The following is a 24,006-nucleotide window of genomic DNA, read 5'->3' as shown; positions in this document are numbered from 1 at the left end:
TAAAAAAAAAAAAAAAAAAAGCGGGTGCATTTCATTCATGCATTTTTTTGTCAGAATGTCTTTAGTTGAACAGCAACTGCAATACATGTTCTTCATTCCCTGGGAATTCCAGATGCATTATTTTGACACCCCCCCCCCCATCAGACTCCAAACCACAACACAACTAGTTTAAAGTGTGCTCTCTCCCTCCATTTTTAGTATCCTTCCTGGAGATTTTGTAGATTTGCCTTATTAGGAAGGGATTTATCACCATCACTAAGCATTTCACACTGAAGTAGTACTGTCCTTCCATCATCTAACTTTTTATCTGGGTCCACAAATTACACTTTTTATACACAGCCCCAGCCTCTACTAACCTGATGTCATACACCGGAGAGCGTAAGTCATGGGGCCCATGTGCGAACGCACAGTGGACTCCGTTCTTCGTGCAGTTTCCCTTGGAGTCTGTCTCATGAATGCAGATTCCAGTTTTGTAGTAGCGCAAGTGATACCTTCTCTCCGTGTCTCCAGTAGTTCTATGCAAGAAGGGACACCTGAAGTACAGGAGGGGAAGAACAGCCAAAGTTTAGTCACGCAGGTGAGGGACTCAATACCACCCGAAGACATACTGCCGATACAGGATGCTGCAGCTGACAAACACCTTTGCTAAGCCTGGCCCTTCTCTTAAGTGGGGCCTTCCAAAGCTACACAGAATCCCTAAACCTGTCACTACATAGTATATAATAGTTTCCCTCCCAAAAAGACAACTGGATTATTAAGCCAGCAGCATCTTACTAGTCTAGTCTAGTGACTGCAGGGATCTGGAAAAGAGCAAGGACACTGTCAAGGCGTTCTGATATACTAGCCATGATTGAAGGGACATCACATGGCACATACCATTTCCTCGGCAGCCCATCTAGACTTCGTGCTGTTACTGTTTCCTGCTGATGTACTCCTACAGGGCTGTGACACTATCTAGAGCCAGATGCATCCTTTATGCAGAGCACGGGACAAGAAAGGAGAATCACAATACTACCATTTTAACTTTTGTTTCCCCTCTTAGGCAGAAAAAGAACAATCTACACTGAGAAATGAGAAATAAAATAAGAACAACAATATGGAATAGGTAAAGTTTAGATGTTGCAGCACCAAGCTATAAATACAAAGACTTCTGAGATGGCAACAGTTTTCATTCACTGAGTTTGAACCAGGTATGAAACAGTGATCTAGAAGCCAAAGCCCCTAAATATCTTACTTCCAGTCCCTGCCAGTTCTCTTCTAACAAGGAAGAAACTATTGAAATTGAGGCCTCAGGCTAGGGGATTACTCTATTCTGCTGTAGTCACAAGATCTTTACTTAATCGGGTAAAAAAAAAAAAAAAAAAAATACTGTTTTCCTGATAAATAGCATTTTTCTGTGTGTGTTTATACTGGCACCATGAAAGGGAACTAGAATTCCATCTTTCTGTAGCATCTCTATATAAAACTCTCCCTATATTTGAACACAGTTTGGCTAGGCTATTTATTCTTCCATATCTGTCATGTGGCTAAAGTTATATTACTGAGTTAACCCTTTAATTGCTGGGGTCTGCCACATGCACAGCAGAAACATTTACATCTCTGCACCAGCTAAACTTACCACAGTCACGGAAAGAGAAGACCCAATAAAACAAACTCTTCCTCATGTTGCCTTATTCTGGGTACCTGTCATTTCCCTGCTGGCTTCTTAAAAGTTCAGGAAGACAAAATAAACTGGCAAGTAACCGATATGATTTAAAAAGCTGGGGATAGATAATTCGGGGGGCAGACTAGAGGACAAAGCTCCTCCTCTTTCAGCAATCCATTAAAAACTAAGCTACTCTGCTAGTGAGCAAGAGCCATTATTTGACAGTCAGGGACTTAGGGGAACAGAGTCTCTCTCAGTACATTCATCAGCAAGCTGTTTTTCACACCTCAATTTTACCTAAGACGCCATGGCTCACGAGGACAGCAAACGATGCGAGAGCCGATTTCCCATCTAAGTCACCCTTAGTACATCTCTGCAGCAGGCCTGGAGCACACGGGCCGCTATTACAGTTTTTACATCTGTTCGCATGTTACGTATGTTACAAAGCAGCTTTACTGCTGACTTGCCTCATCTCTACAAGAACCGGCTGGAATCATCGCCTGGACTGATCCCAAAAGCCTAATGCCTGAAAAGCAGGGTGCAGTCTTCACTTACTCATCTCCTTCTGGGCAGATTCCTGTGGTCTCGTCATACTTGGTACAGTAAATGTCAGGGCTGTAGTTAAATGTACCATCCCGGCGGCGAATAGATCTGCGACGACGCTGGTTGACAAAGTGCCAGTGGAAGCAAGTGTAGGGCCGGTGCTGAGTGCACTTGTGCTGCACGAAAAGAGGGCACTGCTCCGTGCGGAACTCCTTCAGGTAACTGCAGGCAGAAATCCAACAGCAGGAGATTAGGACCAGGATGCTGCTCAGAGGCAGTATCTAATCACCCTGCAGAGTCCAGGGCAAACCAAGCCACATCCATCAGAGAGATGCCTGCTGTCCTTCCCGCACCCTCCCCTGCTTTCGCTCTCAATAATGGCAGCTGGAAGCTGCTGGTTGTCTGCAATGGGAAGACAGGAGTTACCAGGCCAGTTAACACAAACACGAATGCTAAGGATAGCTGAAATCACTCTCTATTGTGCCTTTGGTATCACTTTGAAGAGGCTTTTCATGAGCTTAGAAAATAGTTTGTGAGAAAAATAGATCTCTTAAGTACCTTTCTATCTCTAAATTTGAGACCTATCTGGGCAAAAAGGGGTTTCCTTCCTAAAAGATAGATGTTCAGTAAAAAAACCAAAAAAACAAAACAACAAACCCCACATTAAAAACCCCCAAACCCAAGTAAAATACACTTCTCTGTAGCCATGTTTAAAGCTTCAAGTTACTGAGAAATATTTTTAAAAGACTCTTTCATGCCTTGTCCTACTGATTTAACTCGGCTTCTTCAGTACATGGTCGACTATGAAATTAAAATTAATCAATTTCTCTCTTGCAATCTTGTGATTTCAGGATTCAGTCTTGAAAAGCGGGATAACTATCCTCAAACTCCTGCATGTTCATGTCGCTTTATTTTTAATATGTAATTCTCTGAAAGTACTTGTCGTCTTTTATCCCGAGAACTAAAGAAGTCACAAGCTTTTATTTGTGACACTAATAACAGTCTCTAAACCCAGATTGTAGAGGATTACAAAATGGTTTAGATCAACATAATGATCTGACTGTGATCTGTGTGTAGGTGCTTACAAAATCCACGCTGCCTGAAACCCGCTGGCTGCCCTGTATTTATAGGGGACATATGAACAGTTCGAGTAGCTCAGACCCAAATCCCACCAGGTTTGGTCTCAGAGACACCTCCAAGACCAGCACAGACAGCCCGGAGCAGGCAGACATGGGGGTAACCGCCTCCCACAACAAGCCACGTTCTGGTCTGTTACATTTAGAGATCACGTTAAACAGCGACTGACAAAATTTGTCGATCAAAATAAAAGTGCTAGCATTCTGCTGGAAGCAACAGGATGATATAACAGCAGATATGGACTCACTTTAAACTGCATATGTACTCTGAAGCAATAAAATAGAGTATAAGAATTTGTCAAGTATTCATTCCCATATCAGATGATCTTTCTATCGTGTTTCTAAATAAATGGAAAGATGTCTGATGCCCAAAGATGTATTTGCAGATAATATCATCATGCTAGATTCATTCTGAAGGCAACATCTGTAAATAAAGCCTCCTTTCCTCTTTACCCCTGGCTGAAGAGAAAGCCTCAGGAAAATGCACAAATTCAACCAAAGTGGTTTTATTTGTTTGCTGTGAAGAGAGAGTATCACTGGCAAGAGCTTTCCTACATTGGATTTTGCAAGCATGAAAGGATAAGAGCTCTTCCTCCTCTTCAGCCTCCAAATACGCGAGACTTGCAGATTCCACTGCTTCAGATCCGCGAACGCTCGGGGCTGCAGAGCCTCCGCAGCCGCTGTAAGCCCTTTTCAACGCAAGCCCATCTGTCCCCTGCAATCCAGCGTGGCTGAACAGTATCTGCATTGGGGCCCAAGGCTTAACGTCAGAAAAACCTGAGCCAGCGTGCAGAAACAGGTCTGTCTGGAGTAGGTGAGGGCTAACAACATCACTTTGTTCCTTTTCACTTTTAAAAAGCCGGCTCCATTCAAATGGAGATCCCCACTCCAACCACAGCAGCAATTCATCTGAAAACTGAATGCCACAATAAAATTAATCCGTTCTTGAAAAGCTTTCTAAGCTGTTGAACCAAGTACAGTTGTCAAAGGTGGAATTCCACAGATTATTTTATCTTATCAGCACGCTAATAAGACTTAGAACAAAAGTGACTGTAACAACATTTAGGTTAGAAAGTGAATTAAGTAAACTTAAGCAGCATGATACTTAGACTGCCATCCAGAGATACTATGCAGTCACCTTCCACCCATACGTCTCTATGTACACCTCAGAGACATGAGGTTTATGTTACTCCCATTTTACATATGGAGAAACTGCAAAACAGCTGGCTACGTGCCCTGGCCAGTGTCATACAGCAATCTGCGTCGGCAACAGAAACCAAGAGCATTTAAACTCCTCCATCTTCAGTAAAGTGAGTCCTGGGCTTAATTTGAAGAACAGCATCCTGAACCTCTCCAATGCTCTGGAAACTAAGGGGAGATACCAGGCCTACACAACTTGGGCATCAAGCCCAGCACTCCAGACCTGTAGTGATCGGCATGTATGAAACACTGTTAAAACCCCTAAAATTTAATAACTGCATGATCAACCCAGCTGAAAAAACACTTCCCTTCAGCAGGAGAGTTTAAAACTGTACACACTGACTAGGGAGTTTGGTCTCTGGAGTGTCAATTGTTGCTGAAGAGCATTTGAAAATTAATTGCATTTCATGATTGGCTAAACTCCCTGGAGAAACATTTATTATAGTGGAAATGAGAGATAATTACATAAGTAAATGGTTCACCTGAAAAGTGTTTAACACCTAACTTGCTTCATCAGAAACTCATTCTTTAATGCTGTCTATTAAATAAATGATCTCTCACTCTTAATTTCAAAGCAAGTCCTGCAAACAGGTACCATGAGCTCCACACAACACATTAACTGTGCATGATCACCTCTGCAATAGGCCCAACAGAGGAAAAGGAGAGTTGTCACATTAACTCAGTCATTTCAAGCCTTTCAATCACTGCTTTGGGTTTTTCTTTTTTTCAAGCCACTACAACATTTTAAATCACCCTCCTACTCAATAGCCTGAATGGTAAATTGCCTTACAGCTCTATATTTTCTTGATCCATGAAGTGAGTTTTGGCTCCTCTGGGAGAACACGGACCACTCAACCAGCCACTTTGTATTAAAATATATGAAAGGCATCTAAACCACATGTGTTTTGGGAACATAGAAAGGATACACAGACCGCACTACCGCAACGTGATGGCTCACAAAGCAGAAAGCTGTTAATATTTCAGTAACCCCTCTGCAAAGGCTCTAAACAGAAACACAGAAAACAATGTCATGACAGATGCTTCTGGTGTCAATGGTCTCTATAAATTTTTTCCCAGAACAGCTGAGAAAAGGAATTTTTGAACAGCTCTTGAAACTGAAAACATGTTGATAATTGGTACGTGTTTCACAGCATGTCAGCCAAATGCTGGGTCTGTACAGGAAGAGGAAATCGAGCAATGATAACTTGCATTTCTCAACTCTTCTCTAAAGTTCTCAGGAAACTCTACAGCCCCCACGCGATGAGCGGAATTATTACCCCCATTTTATATAGGCATTACTTCTATATTTATTTAAAAAGAACCAAACAACAGCAGCAACATGAAACTAATCATTCTGTGTTGGTCTACTTTACATGCACTTTCTTTGGCATGCGTGTATATGCTATTTTCAAATCCATATAATTTTTTAAGAAGTAGAGAGCACATAGCATGGTCGTCTTCTGATACTACACTAACATCAACACCAGAATTCCTGGAGGAAATGTTATCATTTACGAGTCCTACTAAACAAAGACAAATGCAGTTATAAACAAATGCGACAAGACCAGCCAGAACAATGCAGATCAAAGTCCCCAGGCTGAACTGAACTCGCTGCCGAACAGGATGGATGCTACTGGAAATGAAAGCTTATTTCACTAGGAAGACAAGAGGAGAGGTTCTCAGACTAGCTTTGGGAACTCCCACAGGAGCTGCAAAGTATTAAGAAAAAAACAATGCTACTTCGCTGAAATTACACTTCCTCTGGGGTGGGATGTGGGAAGGGGCAGTAATTGCTCTCTGCAAGAATTTACACTAGCAGGGGAACTGCTTACTGTCTTTAATTGCTAGTAGCAGATCAACTCTCCAGGGCAGCAAGTGTTTACATCTGCAGCTAGTAATTGCAGCTAGTTCCCCCTCTGCCCTGGAAGGACTGAGCAGCAACCTGCTTTGGGAGCTGCAGGAAGAAAAGAGGAGCAGGATGAGAGGGAAAAAAATTAAAAACAAAAAAAAACAAAAACCAAAACCAACAACAAAACAACCAAAACAAAAACAAAACCCCAAACATTGTACTTCCAAACACCACCACAAAAAAAAAATTTAAAAAAAATTGAACCTACAAAGAAGGAGGAAAAGAAAAAAAGAAACCAAGAAGAAACTCTAACCTAGAAGCTTCATTTTTACACTCAACACTTGCAAACTTGTCCTGGTCACATTTGTTGCCTGCTGCTGCAGAGATGTCTTGCTTTGCTGCAGCTTTACTGGTTTGGCTCTGTTTGCACCCGGTGCGCTCAAGCAGCTCAGAACAGGAGAATACCTGCATCCGTACCACATTCCAGGGCTGGAAACGTCCTGCCAAACTTGACATACATCACACATGCAGTGGTGAGCTCAATTCGGGAAAATGTGCTTGTAGTGCACAAAGACAGCTGAGCTCTGAATTCCTCATTAAAAGCCTTACCCAAAACTCCCTGAAGTCACTGGAAGACACACACTGACGCCAAGAGAGAAGCCTCTGCTTTGTAATAGAGGGGTCGGAAAGACTGGGGAGAGAAACAATACTGAGAAGCATGGAAACAAAAGGATTAAAACCAACTCTTCCAAACCGTTGTTGCTCCCATAATGCAACGTCGGGACCTCCTTTGCTTGACACCCCCAGTGCTATTTGAAATCTTTACATAGGCCGCAAGACGAGCTCCTCTCCTTTGCAGTCCTCCTTGCTCCTCCTAGTCAATCCCCTTTCTGCCAAAATTCCTTTCGGGCCCAAAGAGAGCGCGGAGGCTCATAAACAGGATCTGACTCTTCTGCAGCACTACGACACCAGAGAGAAAACCAATAGATAATTGTTTGGCTAATCCAGACTAAGACACTGTAAATGTAGGACAACAGCAAGATGTAACAACACTGTCGTCTGGATTTTGCACATATGTGGGTGTGCGTTTACACCCATGAAACTATGCTAGAGCACCCTTAGTAAAGGCACACGTAAGTGACTGGTGCCAGTGCTGTTTACCTGGTGTTAGACCAGCACAACCTACAGACATCTTTTACACCAGCGGGCAGGTCCCCGCTCAACGCCCTGGCCGCTGTCAGAGGGGCTCCATCCCTGCAGCTGCTCCTCGGTCACAAGAAACTAACCCAGAGAAGGTAGCCCAGGCCACGTTCAGACAGCGCAGGGTCCAATCCTTTCTGGAAAGTCCAGCCTGGTACAGACACTTCACTGCATTATCAGCATTAATATTAGGAATTACTAGTTCAGGACTGTATAAAGATTCTTAGCACTAACTACTGTCCAAAAGAGCCCACAGAGGCAAAGCTAACCAAGAGATCTGCAAATAAAGTGTTTGGTTGTGTGGGGTGTCTTTTTTTAAATCAAGGCTTAAGTTCCTGATAAGATTTTAGATATCAGGAAGAAAATGCTCGTCTGCCATTACCATTTATTTTAGCCCTGTGTCTTCTCTCAGCTAAGGATCACACCGGCAAAGATTTAATTTCATCGGCATAAAAGCACCTGGGAATGCTGGGGGGTTTTGCTGGCACTTTTTTATCAGTCAGGTCCTGCTGTTTCAGACAGGACTGCATGAGGCCACGGACCTCTTTGTGTAGTTTCAGGTGGTCCCAGTTCACCTCGCTTGCAGACAGACATCCTTCCTGAATATTGCAGTCTCAATGACAGAGGTCACTGCTCTCAGCTGCTCATCAGCTTTCCTTTGCTGGAAGCTCCTATTGGCACTGATCTGTCCAGACAGCAGGCTGGAGAAAGTTTTCTTAATCCAGTTTAGGGGAAAAAAAAAAAAAATTTAAAAAATCACTAGCTTAGCTTTGAAGTTTAAATTAGTGGTTTGAGCTAACACAGATAAAATTATCTGAAGTAAACCAGGGTATGCTTACTGCCTGCAAAGCAGACAGCATTGCAAAACCCAGGAGAAAAATATCTAATCATTGATATAGATGTTTCTATATCAAAAATGCTTATCTATTGAAAATATTTTCAAAACTGCTACTTCCTTCTTAAGCTTAAAGAGCCACCCCAACACAAGAGGAAGAGCTGTCCATATTTAATCAGCTCTCTAAATTCATTTCACCCTCATAAAATTTTATTGCAAAAGATGATATCAGACACACTTTAAGTAAGAAACCCATGACTCAATTATTTTCTTTTACTGAACTGTGGTATTCCAATAGAAATGAGTCAGTGGTGCATGACAGAATCTACTTTTTCCAACAGGATACTCAATAAAAATCCTACTAATGCACCTTTCATTTAACATATCATTACTGATAGAAAAAAACCCATGATATGCAGCTCTGACATTGCTCAGGAGCTTTTGCTCTTAGGGCAAAGAAGATATTCCAGAAAAAAGAAGATAAAAAAAAGGGGGGGGATTTAAAGACTAGCATCATTCCAAAGTAATTAGTCCAGAATGGATATTCTGGAACAGCTATTGAATTTCTCTGCATTGGCAATTCCCTGTAACACCCTTACATATCTCTCGGCACATCAACACGGCTACTAGGAGGCTTGGCTTTTTAAGGAATCCCTCGATGCAGTGAGGGGTTGGGCAGGTTACCTACCTTGGGGCTTTTACTGCTTTCACTCACCCCAGAGTCCAAACCCTTTCAGAGAACGGGTCTGATAACAGCATTCCCAGGCATCTTAGGAAATGCTGGCATTTCAATGCAAAGCCAGCTTCCTAACAGGGAATATAGCCTTCGACTCTCAACATTTCTTGGGATTTGGGAGACAGAAAAAAAAAAAAAAAAAGGTGAAAAAACAACCTAACTTCATAGGCAACCAAATCCCTCAACCAACAGCTACAGACTACCAGCAGCCTGGTTTACAGCCTGCCTAAACATCTGCAAGGAAATGTCCAGCATCCTTCTAATAAAAGCAGTAAAGACAAGTTTGTTTCAATAAACAATATTTTTTATTTACTGGTAGATGTAATCTAATATTGAAACAGAGCCTCACACAAATGACTGCTGAATATCAAACAGTAACAAACACTTTCAGCAACAATCTTGAAGGTTTTCATCAAGATTTCAAGAAAAGGATTACTGATAGAACCTGGTCAGAACTTATCAGTTACTGTGACTTACCACTATTGGATATTTCCTTATTTTCCATATTTAATGGTATTTTTCCTAAATAACCTCAGATCTGACCAAATCCTCACACTTCAGATCAAGAAGAGCTTTTGAATACACCATGCATCGCTTGACACAAAATGCAAACGTGTTTCTCTCAGTACATCTCAACAACTATCAATCTATCTGCCCTTCCATACCCTTAACAGCCAGGTGCAGTTTTGTAAGTCTTGAAAAGATTAGAAAGCATTTAAACCTCAAAGAAAAATATATGGATCGCTTTATAAAAACAAAAGGCTGACTGTGAATGGGGGGAGGAGGAGAAAAGGATGAGGAAAAAGTTTCAGTAAGCTCACATCTGTCAAGAAGATAGACTTCACATGCCTCGGTGTTTTCTTTATCACCTAAATAAATTGAACCATCAACTGGAAAAAGGTCACACAGCAGACAGCACCGTGTGATTTTAAAGCTGTTAGATTTCCTTTTCTCCATTAGAGCTTGACAATAATGTCAGTCTAAGGGCAAATAAAGAAAGTGAGAGTCCGAGAGACTTATTACAGATGCATGGAGTTGAGCTTGTTTGGTTGTGGAGGGGGTTTTTTTTGTTGTTTTCAGAGTTCATATAACTCATTGTGTACCTTAGCGATCAAAAAAAACAACTGCTCACATCCATAGCCCACAGCTCCCCTGCTTTTCACTACAGAAATAGGTAGGCAGCACGCACAAGTTTTCCTTTTTCCAGGCATCTGATCGATGTAGCAAGTAAAATTGAGCTGGAAGCTTCCAAATAAATGCTAAAGGATAGCGTGTACTGCAGAAGCTAAAGCACAAACTGCTAGATTACAGAAAATAAGGATAACACACCAACAAATACAACAGTCATAGTCAAGAGTAACCTGATCACTACTGTAACTATTTCTGGATTTCAAAGCAGATCATGGGGTAGACAACAATGCAACTAATTTGATTCCGCCGCGAGGAAAGAACTATCTACAACCCGTACTTTAGAGATAAGAACTTGAACTGAGCGACTGCAAAAGTCCATGCTAAAAATAACACGTGCTGGCAACCAACAGAAACGATCGGGACATTTTTTAATGAAAAGAAAAATGCTAGATACAAACAGTTGTGTCTTGTCTACACTGAAAAACTAAGGCAAAACAAAGAGAGACACTACAGCATGGTGCCAGCCCATCACGGGCAGACAGCCTTGTACCAGTTTCAGGCAAAACATTGTTTGGTTTCCGCAGTTATAGCAAAAATGGCTTTGTTTTGAGAGAAATACCATGTTGTAGCTAAGTAGCTCACCAACGCTCTGTCTTGATGAGGAAAGAAAATCGAGGCTTTCACCTCAGAGTTAACTCAATAAAACGAACATTTATCGCATTTGCGAACAGCCAAGACACAAGCTCCACTGACTTACAATTGTGTTACAGGCTGCGGGTGCCAGGGGAAAGAGGTGCTTGTTCAGACTTCCCTCGAGCTCTGCATCCCTTAGGCTTGGCATACATCGAGTTGTGTCATTCAAACCCGACGAATAAAACTACTTGAGTCAATTTTTTGGCAGCATGCTCCCTTTAAAAAGCATAAACTTGTTGTGTCAGTGGATCATGAAACATATATGACCATGCCATACCAATAAAAACCATTTTAAACACAAGTGTTTGTTTGCACAGAGCTTTCACCTTCTTAATTAAAACAATCCAAGCACGGGCATATGCAAACATTTAACTGCGCTACATTTCAGAGATGTTTCCTTAAAAGCCATTCAGCAAGATCCAGAACTCCACATAAAGCACTTGAGTTTACATTTACATTTCCTTCAGTTTGATCTCTTTTTTTTTTTTCCCCCCAAATTAGTTGGCCATGAATATGTATTACTTGACACGACCTCAAAACTAACTAAGCATTTAGACAGTTCATGCAATGTTTTAAAAACACAGCCAATTTCTTCCAAGTTTAAGTGACATATTTTTGATTTGACACTGCTGGTTTATGCAAACAACACAGCTGTGCCTAAAGTACACCTCGCTGTTTTCAAACACGGATTGCCCCCAATCGAGACAACCCTCCTCGCTCTGCGGCTTGGTTTCTGCTTTACAAACTATTTAGCTGCCATTAATCCTTCCCTACAGCACCTGTAAGTGCCGAGTCTATGAATCATAAACAGGATCATATTGAAATAATTATTTTTCAATAACATGTGGGTTGAGCCTAACTGTTTCAATGAAAATACTGGGACTTGCTGCATCCAGACAGCTGTACTCCGCTGAAGGTTTATACCTGATTTAATTGTCAGCACAGTATATCAACATGTGCTTAAATACGAGCAATTAAATATTTTACTACTTTGCAAAAACATCCATCCACAGACTTTCTATTATGGTCATTTATTCAGGTTATATCCAGGTAAATTTTCTGTCTTATATTAACTGGACCACGCAGACGATGCTTCTTTATCCTAGTGTTAGTGTTTGTAGCCTCAGACACGTGGAAAATGTCTGCCAAAAGGTAGAGTTCAAATGGAATGAATATGCATCAGGTTTGCTGCGCTGGACTACAATGAATTAAGATCTGAATAATACACTGATGTCCTGCGCTGTAAAAATTAAAGTTCCAGCTTCCAGTAAAGCTTTTTCCACATTGTACTTCTATCACCATCGATTCAGTCACTAACAAAGCCTACCCAGGGCTAGCAACTGTAGAAACACTAGTGAAGGCTGGGAACAGGGCTGGGCTGTTTTAAAACTTGTGTTACTCACTCTGCTAGTTTCCTAAAACAAAACATCCCACATGCAAGAATTCATAAAGGTTAATTCAGAAAAATATTATTTCCATACAAGCCATTACATAGCTCAGGGTTTCAGTTACAGATTTTTGTGAGCATTTTTAGGCAGCTGACCTTCAACATCTTGTCTCACAAGAAGTGCTTCAGAAATAGAACACAGTAACCTTCCTTCTCCTGGCCACATCAAGAACCCCCATGATTTAACAAACAGCTTGTAGATAATTGCGCCCCATACTCACAACAGTTTTAAGACAGTACATGAGCTGTTTGAAGGTCTACACTGGACCAAAACCAGAAAACCAAAACTCCACAAGAAATGACAGCTCTATAGTGCTCTCGTCCAGACCAATCCAGATTTGAAAATGAAATGGCATCTGCTTCTTCTTGGGTTAAATGCCAACCAGATTCGCAGCAGCCTCCTTGGAAAGTCTTACATTTGTGAACAGACATTTTCTGTTGTGAGTTTGAAACAGAACACAGTGATTATCTAACAAGCATGAACCTGCATCCCACAACACATGTGCCAGCAGAAAGATAAAAGCCAACTCTTACTGGTTGATTTAGAAGAATCAATGTTAACCATTCAATCGATTTTCTTTTCCGTTCAGCGCTCAAATCAGACTTCATCCGTGACTGGTACAGCCCAGTGGACTCTTTCAACGCTCCGTAAGGCAGGCAGACCTCAGAATAAAAGTCCTACACGCACAGACATACTGGTCCAAAGAAGCATCATTAGATGACCCCATGCAGACTGCGCTTCAAACAGGTACGCTGACATCCAGATGTACACCAGCACTCCAGTGAGGGGCAAGCAGTCAAATCCCAGGCTGTACCACAACTTCTCATTTGCCATTTTGACTAATCAATACACGAATAAAACTGGTGGCGCTCTCAAGATATTTTAAATGCACTGATATTTTCTGTTGTTGTTGTTGCTGTAAAGCTGCACAATTGCCCTGAGGCATCTGCTGGTTTTGTTTCTGCTATGATGGTAATATTCAAGTGCTATTAATGAAAGCTCACAGTCGATTGAAAATTAGAGGAGAAAAATCACCTCTAAGCATATTGGGTGTGGACTGACAGCTTCTTTTTGAACTGTGGTGACATGCTGAAGATGAAGGCTAACAAGTAAAACAATGTTAACTTTAATTAAATCAGATTTTTGCAGATATTCATCAGGTATAGTTTCAAGAAATTATTTCCCTTTCCATATGTGCATTACTACTTATTAATCTAAGGAAATTCTAGGCATATGATGATAAAAAAACTATCCAATCTTAATCTCATAACTATAATTAACAGTGCCATTGTTCTTAATAAGCCAGGATGCTCTACTGAAATTTGCAATTTTTGACCAACAGACAGCTAGAGACGGCCTAAGATTTTTCTTGTCTGACCACGAACTGGGTACAAGATTCTCTTTTGCCAGTGGTCTTACAACCATATTCAATTAAACATCTCTGATAAGAGACAAGAATCAGGCCAGCACCAAGCATTTCAGTGAGCTAGCACTTTTATTGCCATCATTTCACTTTAACACTTGAAATATTTCTTTCAAAGAAAACCTAGAATTTTTCTTGTTGTAACAATAACCTTCTAAACCTGAATGAACACTACAGCAGGGTGAAGGTGTGTGAGTCAGAAGATAGCCTGCAACAAAGCTAAGAGAAGAAATTGTTGGTATTCATTTTAAGGGAACATTCATTTCACCTGATATTTCAAATGTCAAACTGGTATTAACTGCATGAAGCACTGATCAAAATACACAAGACAGAGACTGCTGAGAAAATTATCACAAGTATCTAAATTGGCTGTCATCACTAGGTGGAGTTTGAGAAAGTACAAGCTGTCAGCATCTCCCTACGTACCCTTCTGGTGAGGCTTTGTATTTTTGATTGCCCTGATACAAAAGACAAACTATCTCTCAATAAAGTAGAGAAAAAAGCTAGCTAAGAAATTGCACTTGCTTTACAGCCTGCTGGCACATAATCATTCATTAATTCAGGACACTGGGGGATCTGCTGGCTGGCCCTGTGCAAAGCTTTCAGAAACAACTTTGTACCCGATTTGCAAGTGTTGTGCAGAATGTTACAAGAAGTTTATAAAGAATATAAAGTCTTTATAACATAGAAACCTCTGTGATCGTCTCCCTCTTGTAGTCCACGATTTCACCAAAATCTAGTTTAAGAGTTGTCAAGGAGGAAACTAACTGACACAATATTAAAAAAAACCAACGACATTTAGACAAAAAATTCTTAGAGACAGTTTAGATGTAGGTGAGTCTGTTGGGCAAAGGGATGGACCAGGTAACTTCTCACCATCTCTTTCAGCCCTGTCTCTTGTGCTTTCGAAAAGATTTATGAAGTTTTTAAAAAGCAAAAAGTTAACGGAAGGAACAAAACACCACCTCGGCATCCTCTGAAAACGAACATAGCTCTCAGGGTCCTGACAAGCAGGTTCTCACGAGCCTCGACGCAGCAATTTAAGACGTTATTGTTCCAGCTCTTTATTTTGCTCTTCTCTCAGAAATTACAGCTCTTCGTAACAGGGTTAACAGAAGGGAACGTGCACCTGCTTTCCGGCTGCCCCAGTTCACAGCCTGGTGTATTAATACAGTCTACCAGTGACAGTGAGCTCATGCTAATATGCTACACAATAAGCGTGATTAAGTGATGTACTGACACATTCCCTCCTGCCACGTTGGTACAGGGGCAGCAACATCCAGCAAACAGCCAGGCAGAACTGCTGTAATGCACCACAGGAAGGTTTTCCAGAGGACATTGGTCAGACCCTTTGTAACAAGAAGGCTGCACATTTCAGCTGCTCATAGAAGTTAAAAAAAACCTTATTCTAGTAGAAAGAACAGATCTAAAGAAAATTAAAAAGTGAATTCCAATGGAATTTTCCTTAAAATAAAGCCACACAATATAAAAAAATATTAGGCAGTACATAAGCCTATAAAATGAGAAAAAATGATATAATGGGAAATTCTAAGCTCTGAGGTTTTCTAAAAGAATTATTAATTTTAATTTTGTATTTTTATTCTATATGCTAATGTTTATGTATTATTTACATTAACATAGTACTTTGTTTTGAAATTAAAAAAAAAAAAAAAAAGAACGAACCATTTTCCAAGCTGGAACAATTCTGCATGACTGAATCCCTCTCCTCTTTCAGAGAGTTTTGGATTTTTGCAATACCAAGCCTTGCCATACCAAAACTAATTCTGAAAACGTCAAAGCAGTACATGAAGCTTTTCACTCTGCAAAATATTTATATGTCACCTATAGAGCAGTTATCCATTTGTGAATTCCCTGTCACTTCTGATATCCAAAAGTACTCGCTTACTAAACACAAACGTAGCGAGCAAACCACAGCTCCAGTCCCACTTCAACACACAGGAGAAGAAATATGTTATGGCCTCACCACGTGCATTGATCAGCAGGGCAGCGCGGAGCCTGTACTCATTGGGCAAATGAGCCACACCGCCCACTAGCCCATCTTGCAAGCTGCAGGCTTTCACCACTCATCCTTTGAGGAACCATAAAATCTAGAGTGTTATTTTCCAGTGTATATGTTCAGTGGTAAGCACATACTGTGAAGGCAGCTCTTCCTGTTAGCACTCCAGTACTTTATATTTCCAACTTCCTGTAACTATTCACACTTCCTAATAACAGTTTGCAGTGGACTTGTATTCAGTGAAGTTCACATAGACTTAAAGAACATAGCAATAATAACCAGCTTATACTTGCCTGATAAGGTGACACGTACAGGTAACGATGTAGTAGACAGCTGGTAAGTCCCTGGTTTAGAAGTACTGACTTATTCTGTGCTTTCCTAGCTATCTCCAAAGGTATTACAAAACCTGAAACCTAGAAATGCATGGGGAGTTTTCTGGGTTGTTTGTGGGGGGTTTTGTTTGTTCACGTTTTTGTTTGTTCAAACAACAGGGCCAGTTTCTATCTTTGTGTAAGTCCGTATCAGCTTATTGATCTAAGGGTTGTCACCAGTAAAACCAAAGCAGAATTAGGGCAACAGTTTGTTATTTTAAGAGATCCGATGGTTTAAAAAGAACACAAAAGGTTTCTAAAAACAGCTTCAAAAGCCTAAACATATTTGCTAGGTTGTGAAGACCACCCAATCCAAAGCATAATCTAACAGACTATGCAAACAATGCTACGAGTCCTAGAAGAGCAAGCCACTTATAAAAAAAAATCAACAACTCTGAAAACGTGTTAGCTACACATCTGGTTTTTGGTTTTCTTTCCACAGACAGTCAGTCTGTACATCTGAGATCAGACATGCTGTGTTCGCCCTGCCAGTGATAAGACACTGTCCACTGATAAGAAGATAAGAATTACTCTCTGCTACTACAAATGCCTTGAGGTGTGTTTTTTGTGTGCCATTGGTTTTGAGTAAGAATTTAAACATAAGATTTTGAGATAAATAAGACTGTGCGTGCAAGTGCTTCGTTGAAATCCAAGTCCACCTATGATCTTGCTATTTTTATTTCTTCTTCACCCATATTTCCATCACTGTCCTAATCGGAGTTCCTATTTAAGGCCGAGAAACTGCCAGACAAGGCGCAAAACATGCAGATACAAAAGTGTCTTTGATTTGAGCTGTAACTTAAGCTTTGCACCAACCTGGTTTTCATCCTCACTTAAAGCATCCTTCACTCAAGTGCACTAGTCCTTCTGCCTCGAAATGGCTGGCATCGAAATGGTTGTAAAATAAAGCTTGGGTGAGTGCAAGTCCCTAACGTGACAGCCCGACCAAACGCGTGGATGTAGTTCTAGCACTACTTCCAGGGTACTAATCCTTCAGGAATTTCCCACAATTCCCCCCTCCTCGTGCAAAAGGAAAGACAAGGGGTTTTGTCTTTTACGCTGCAAAGGCATAATCGCAAAGATTATCTTGCTATAGGACAAAGGAGGATGGGATGTGCTCCCAGGCATCTCGGTCCAGAACTCAAGTGAGCATACAGCCTGCGGAGACACGGAAACCTGAAGTTTATTTACAGGATGGCTGCTCATATTTAAGACAGGTACACTCAAGAGAATTATCTTGAGTAGCGACAATCTGGGTTATGCTCAACAAATCTGTGTTCCAAAGAGTTTATCAGCTAAATCAGAATATTTTCAACACTGCCTTTGAGCATGTGTATTTTGAATAGGCTAGAATGAAGGCACTCTTGGATTTTTTTATTAAATGGGTTAATTCATCTTCACCTGAATGTTTGCTTTCCTGCAGTTATTAAACAGTGTGACTTTCAGGTGAATGCACAGCGAACAAAGGACTGCTCCACTTTCACTTACCTAAATTCTGCCAGATCAATAAACACCCAAGCAGCGGATGCAATATTTACAATTCACAATTAGAGTCCAGCCTGACTGAAAACCAATGAAGACAGCAAGAGCTGAATGGATAGACCATACCAAAACCAAACTACGCCATAATACCCAGTACCTACAACTCCAAGTGACTGATTGCTTGCTTTCAGTTTCTTTGAACTCAGCCTCGATCCACATTTGTAGATAACACATTAAAGACAGAGATAGATGCACGCAGAAATAACCGTGCCAGCTAGAGCTCAGAAATGCTGCAAAGTCAATACTTGGCTGAGGTTTAACAGAGCGTACCCAAACCAAACCCATTTCCCACTACGAGCAATCAGCTAACCCCTGCACAGCACATCGCCCGAAGCGGATCAAAGCCACGCCAGACCGCAGGTACCCCGGAAACGAGCTCACCTCACCCCTTTGTGTGTGAGGAACACACTGACCTCATCCCGCTACAGGAGCCGCGGGATCGCGAGGAACAGCCAGACGCAGAAAGCTGTAATCCAGCAACCCAGAAAGAACACAACAACAATTGTTGAGATTTTCATTACTCACTTGAATCCTACAAACAGAATACCAGATCCCCAGATAAGAAACACGCCGTTCATAATTAAATAGCAAAGTTTGGCGTATACCCGAATGACACGGTCTCCAGGAGTATCCCGCTGCATGCTACAACTGCTACCAAGGACACAATCAAAGGGGTTTTTTAGGCTCTTCTTCCGCTAGCAAACAGTGCCAAAGGTGTCAGATAGCATCATTAAGTCTATTTTTTTCCAGATTTTCTTTTGCTGTACATCTAGAACAGGATCTCACAGGATCTAGAACTGCAGTTCAACGTACCTAAAAATCTCATGCAAATAATACCAAGAGTTTAGAAATCGACACTAATACAGGAATTGGAACATTTCCCAACAAATACAACCAAAACTTTCCAAGACAGAGATCCCCAGCGCCAGATTGCCTGTCCCCAGGGAACAGCAAAGTATGCAGATAATTACGCTTACTGGAGTTTACAACTTGTAACCTTCATGTCATTTTATGGAAACAAACTGTATTTAAGGGAAAAAAAAAGGAAGAAAATATTTACATTTTGACAACATACAACTCGTTCACATGAACGACCACCAAATAAGTTCCCATATGTTATCAGAAGGAGGTTTACAGTATGATGTGACCTAGTGTACAAATCCAAGACTTTCAAAGTATGGCTCACATCCCGCTGTCAGCACTCCGCAGCCCCCAAACCCATCCTTCACTTATGGTTATTCAGCTTCTCTACAACTGTTTTCACTGCAATATTTTTAGCATCCATCTGAAAATACAAGTTTTGCCCTCTGGAAAGAAGCTAATCGCACCACCACCTTTGTTCCATGCTGTCCCATTTTCCTTCTCTGTCCTTTTCAGCTATCAGGTCCCGGCCTTCCTTCTTCTCCCATTTTTTTGAACTCTTTCTTCCAGTTTCTTTCCTAATCTTTGATATCCTTGTTTCCACAGCCATGCTTAGCCCCGTTATCATCTTTGTCTTCCTCTACCTAGTGTACTCATAATCTCCCTACCTCATCTCCTTGCCACCTGGGTTCTTCCCTCTCTCACTTTTGACCCATCGCTTCTCTGTTGTTGGCATCACTCCAGCTCGAAGGATGGGCCCTGTACCCTCTTTTACCACTACAGCAACAGTCCCAGCAGGCTCCTTCACACCAATTTCTCCTATAAAGCTATCAAACTTTAACTGTAGTCACCACCAGAAATAAAGTAACCTCTGAGGCTGTGACTTGCCAGCTCCCTGAAGATCACAACAGGATCTTCACGATGGACATAGAACCTCGAAGCCCTCGTTCTGCCACAGACTTGGTGTCCAAAGGAAGAGGACATGAAACAGCCTGTGAGCCCTGCAGCAGACACACAGGTCGCACGGAACCGTGCTTCTGCGCTTCTTGTGGCTCTGTTTATTCCACGTATCATAGTGTGAATGCAGGGAAGAAGCCCATCAGCAGCTTTATGAAAATGCAAACTAAAAGAACACAGACCATGCTCTGAACCTCTCTTTTTGGGTGGGGGCATCAACACAAGCGAGAGATACGGGTAATTTGTACAACATTTTTTCTGTATGCAGACAACACCCTGAGATGATAAGGGTAGACAGCTCGGCACACGTATTTTGTTCACCAGGAACAGTCCCAAATGTTTTTTAAGGACAGGGAACACCTGAGCTATTTCCATCCTTTACACATCCATCACTAGCGCATCCTCGCAAAGACACCGCTCGCTCGATCCACCCCATTACCCCTATTGCAAAAGGACATTTGAATATCATCGCCACGACTTCCAACCCAAACAACTCATCACAGGCCACACTCGCACAGCACAAGCTCCAGGAGGTCACACATCCTTGGGACAAGGCAGTGAACTGGCGTTTTTTCTCTTAGGGAAGACACATTCCAGCAACAAGCCTGAGGCACCATCCCCAGCGACAGAGGCGACACGGTGGGTGCGCGTTTCCTTCACGGAGGAATCGCGCCCGAGCGGTGTAAGAAAAGGCGGGAACAGGACAAGCACTTCTTGTGATTTTCATGTAACGTTTCCTAAGAAGGATGTTCCTCACACGCGCGTGTAAAACATTCCCACAGGTTGCACACGGCAGCTTCTCAAAGACGCCTGCCGGACGAGGGACCCCACTGGAGCCACCCCTCGCGCACCGGCAGCACGAGGCCCACGCCGGCAGGGTTCCCGTCCTGCGGGACCCCAGCGCAACACAGCGCCCATCTCCTCACGCCGCCTCCCTCCACAGGCGCCCGAGGAGCCCCCAGGCCTCCTCAGGGGGTGGCGGACCGGGGTGACAGCCCCAGGCAGCAGGACGCGAGGGGCCCAAAACCCCAAAAGCGCCACCACCGCCACGCGTGTCACTTCCACGCCTGAGGCGAGACACGCGCGGGCCCGGGGGAAGGGGCCGCCACCACCCCGGCGTGAGGGCAGCAGGGCGCAGCGACGACGGCCGGCGCTGCCATGGCGGCCGACCCGCCCCAGGGGCCGGGGCCTCCCCGCAGACCCCCGGGGGAGGCCGAGGCCGCCGGTGCCCCCGCCGCCCCGGTGCATCACGGTCGGCGCGACCCGCGGGGGGAGGGGGAGCCGCTCATCCCCCGCCCCCTTCCCCCCCCCCCCCCCGCAGGCGGGACCCGCCGGCCCGCGCTGGCTGGGGCCGGTTCCAGCCGGTGCCGCGCGGGCGGGCGGCGGGTCTCCGTGCGCGCGTGCCGCACGCTGCCCGCTGACGTCAGGCGCGTGTTGGCGCGCGGGCGGGCGGCGGCGGGGAAGCTCTCGCTACGTACGTGTAGTGCTGCGGCTTCTCGGGCTGCGCCTGCAGCGCGCTGGCGGCGCTCGCCGGCCCGGCCGCGGCGGAGCCGCTCGCCACCGAGCCCTTGGACATGCCTCCTGCCTTCCGCTCCCGCCGCCGCCGCTACCGCCGAGGAGACCTTTATTATTCACTCTGCGCGGTCCGCACGGAGGGAACCGCGCGCAGGCGCCGCCGCCGCCATTGCCGCCCCGGTGCGCGGGGCGGGGTGGGACTTGTAGTCCCGCCGCGCGCGCGCGCTCCGCCAACCCGGGACGCGGCGGGCGGCGGCTTCCGGCCGGCGGGACTACAACTCCCAGAGGCGCCCCGCGGCGGCGCTGCTCCTCACTTCCTGTCGCGTGGGGGAAGACGGGACTTGTAGTCCGGGGAGGAGGGGGGCAACGCGCCAGGGCGCCCCCAGGCGGCGGGGCGGCATCGCGCCCGCTGCGAGGCTCCATCACCGGGGGCAGGCCCCGAGGAAAGGCCCGAGGCTGGGGGCGGCACCGGGCCCCGGGGGCGGCACCGAGCCCCTCCAGGCAGGCAAGGCAGGGCGCAGGGAAGGCTGGGCCCAGAGGCCAGTGAGAGGATGAGGAGTTATTTGTGGCAAGTGGCCTCACTTCCTTCCTTCCCCCCCTTCCCTCCGCCTCAGGGACTGAACGTGGACACGAGAGCATGGTGTCCTGGCCCAAGGGTTATTTTAGTGTTGGCATCTCTCAGCGCTCCACGGCCTTCCCCACCCACGGGACAACGCTGTCCAGGAAGTGCCTGGGAATAGCACTCAGTCCCGAGGAGGAGGAGGAGGAAGGCGGCCCAGCAGGCCGCATGGAGAACCTACCTCCGAGTAGGTGACACCAAAGGCCCCTGGATGCTGGGTCATCAGGGGATCGCACGGGCTCCCTGTCCTCCCCCAGGAGAAATTCCCCCTCTGAAGAAGCCGTGTCCAAGGACGCGGCTGAATTCCCATGCGAAGAGCTTCCTCCGTAAATTAACTTCTCTCCCAGGGGAGGAAATGATACGAGTTTCTTTTAATAGGACTTTGATCTCTTGGGCTCCACACAGAACCGCTTCCCTCGCTGGGATCCTCCAGCTGTGTGGTAAAGGGCAGCAAGGATTTATAAGGCAAACACCTTTTTTTAACTCTGCCAGCACACACGGGGTGAACAATGTTAATAATAAACTTTCGAGCCTGGTCTGCGTGCTGCCCATGCAGCAGTTTTGGGGAGGGGAATAATTTTTTAGTTCTCATTTACACTGATTCAGCACCTACTGTGGGCAGGCTTTTACTGGGGTGGTTTAATAGCCTATTCCCCTGCATTTGGAGAAATAAGTCATAGGATATCAATACCTCCTTACTCACCTAACAACCCTCCGCGAGAGGCTGGAGTACTATAATTACGCAGCTCTTGGTCAAGTAGGACACCTTTTCCTAAGTCAGTATGCGTGGAGGTATTTCAGTTAATGTCCACATATACATACCGATATACCCAACATAAAATCACCGTCACCGATGAACCTGCGGAAAAAAACCCTTCAACTATCAACGAATCGCACTGAAAACACCATCGGAAACCATGGACTCGAATCCTTGTTCGCTGATGTTTAATTGACAATCCGGTAGTGACACTGTTTCCTCTTCTGGCTCTCTTTTGTTTCACAGTCGGGACAACTCACCGCCTGCTCTGCCAAGCAATACAGAAATGCTTAGGACACGCCAGGTACGTGTGCCCAGGGCGTGTTTACTTCCATCTTTGTGCAGGTCCGTGTTAACGTGAGCTCGTTTGCTCTCCCCATCTTCGGCGTGTACGCCTTTCGCTCAGCCTGGTCCATCCAAGAGGATGCACAGCTTTTCTCCAGGTCTTAAGAGAACAACAAAAAAAAAAATAACCAAAAGTATCTGTAAAATTAGAAGCATAAGCAGCCACCGCTCCAAAACCATGGGAGAGGAAATATGGAAGGAGCCTCTCAACTCCTGGTGACAAACATTAAGCACTGGGCTCCTGGCATTAGTGATGGTGGAGTACACTCTTAAAAATAACAAATTTACAGTACATGCTGTTATCATCAGAACAGGTTTCTGGATTTCTTCTTCCTAAGTGTGAGCAACTCAGATGAAGGGGGAATTATTTACTTCAGACTTTCCAAAACATGTACAACACAAATGACTCTACCTACCCCTCCCAAATCACTCCATTGATACACAGCTTTTTGTCTCTGATAAATAATTAACATTTTCCTTTACCAGAAAGCAAATCAATGTGAAAATGAGGACCAGAGGCAGAGGAGATCAGCAGGAGACGATGTCCCTCCAGCAGCCCCAGCCCTGGCACACGTGACGGTCCTGTCGCACCATATTGGCGCGTGTTTGCTTGACTTACCCGAGCAGGCGGAGGAGCAAGAGACACGCTCCCTACGTGCCGAGCTCCTGCGCCGCGGCAATCCTTGCTCTGCCCGCCGCGCCGGGTGTTGGCCCGACAGGCTCACGCGTTCGGGGAGGATGCAGAACCTCGTGCAAAGTCTGTGGGGTTACAGCTGCGCTCCAGTTTGCGGAGCTCACGGATACCTTTAGGAGCGGCAGTTAAGCAGGCGTCTTGTTTGTGTTCACTATGTATTCTGCGTGCTACAACTGCAGGGCATTTGGGACCTGTTCTTCCTGATCGTGGTACCCTTCCCATGGGGGCAGGGACCTGACTCTGCTCCCAGCAGTCGCTACAAATACAATGAAATAATAATATATAGTGAGGTATAAGTCTTAAGGCAGCGAATTGTGCCAAAAGACAATCTTTTATTTGTTCTTTCTCTTCCTAGATGCTGCCAACATCTAGGGAACGTCGATTCTGGCTTTCCACTTGCAATGAAACTTTGCAATTTGCTTTAGCATTGGAGTTTGAAGGCGACCTACAAAGTCAGTGGGATTTGGGGCGCAGAGGGGCGCAGCCTCC

The 24,006-nt window shown here is 44.3% G+C and overlaps 1 protein-coding gene across 7 annotated transcripts in view; it reads right to left on the bottom strand.

Moving 5' to 3' along the window:
- The window catches only part of UNK (unk zinc finger), a 44,221-nt gene extending 22,904 nt beyond the window's left edge, over positions 1-21,317 (bottom strand). For 3 of the 7 annotated variants that reach the window (XM_075771039.1, XM_075771041.1, XM_075771042.1), the window contains exons 1-3: positions 21,066-21,317; positions 2,201-2,410; positions 357-533 (exon numbers count right to left, since the gene is read on the bottom strand). In XM_075771039.1, coding sequence (XP_075627154.1) covers positions 357-533; positions 2,201-2,410; positions 21,066-21,163 — 485 coding nt within the window. In that variant the 5' untranslated portion in view covers positions 21,164-21,317. The remainder of the gene's footprint in view (positions 1-356; positions 534-2,200; positions 2,411-21,065) is intronic. The other 4 variants (XM_075771037.1, XM_075771040.1, XM_075771043.1 and 1 more) reach the window with 2 other exon arrangements.
- Between the last annotated feature and the right edge of the window lie 2,689 nt (positions 21,318-24,006).

The sequence above is a fragment of the Balearica regulorum genome, chromosome 18 (genome assembly GCF_011004875.1).
Source record: "Balearica regulorum gibbericeps isolate bBalReg1 chromosome 18, bBalReg1.pri, whole genome shotgun sequence".
Taxonomy (NCBI): domain Eukaryota; kingdom Metazoa; phylum Chordata; class Aves; order Gruiformes; family Gruidae; genus Balearica; species Balearica regulorum.
Note: the sequence above shows the minus strand (reverse complement) of the source record. Positions and strands in the feature narration are given on the sequence as shown.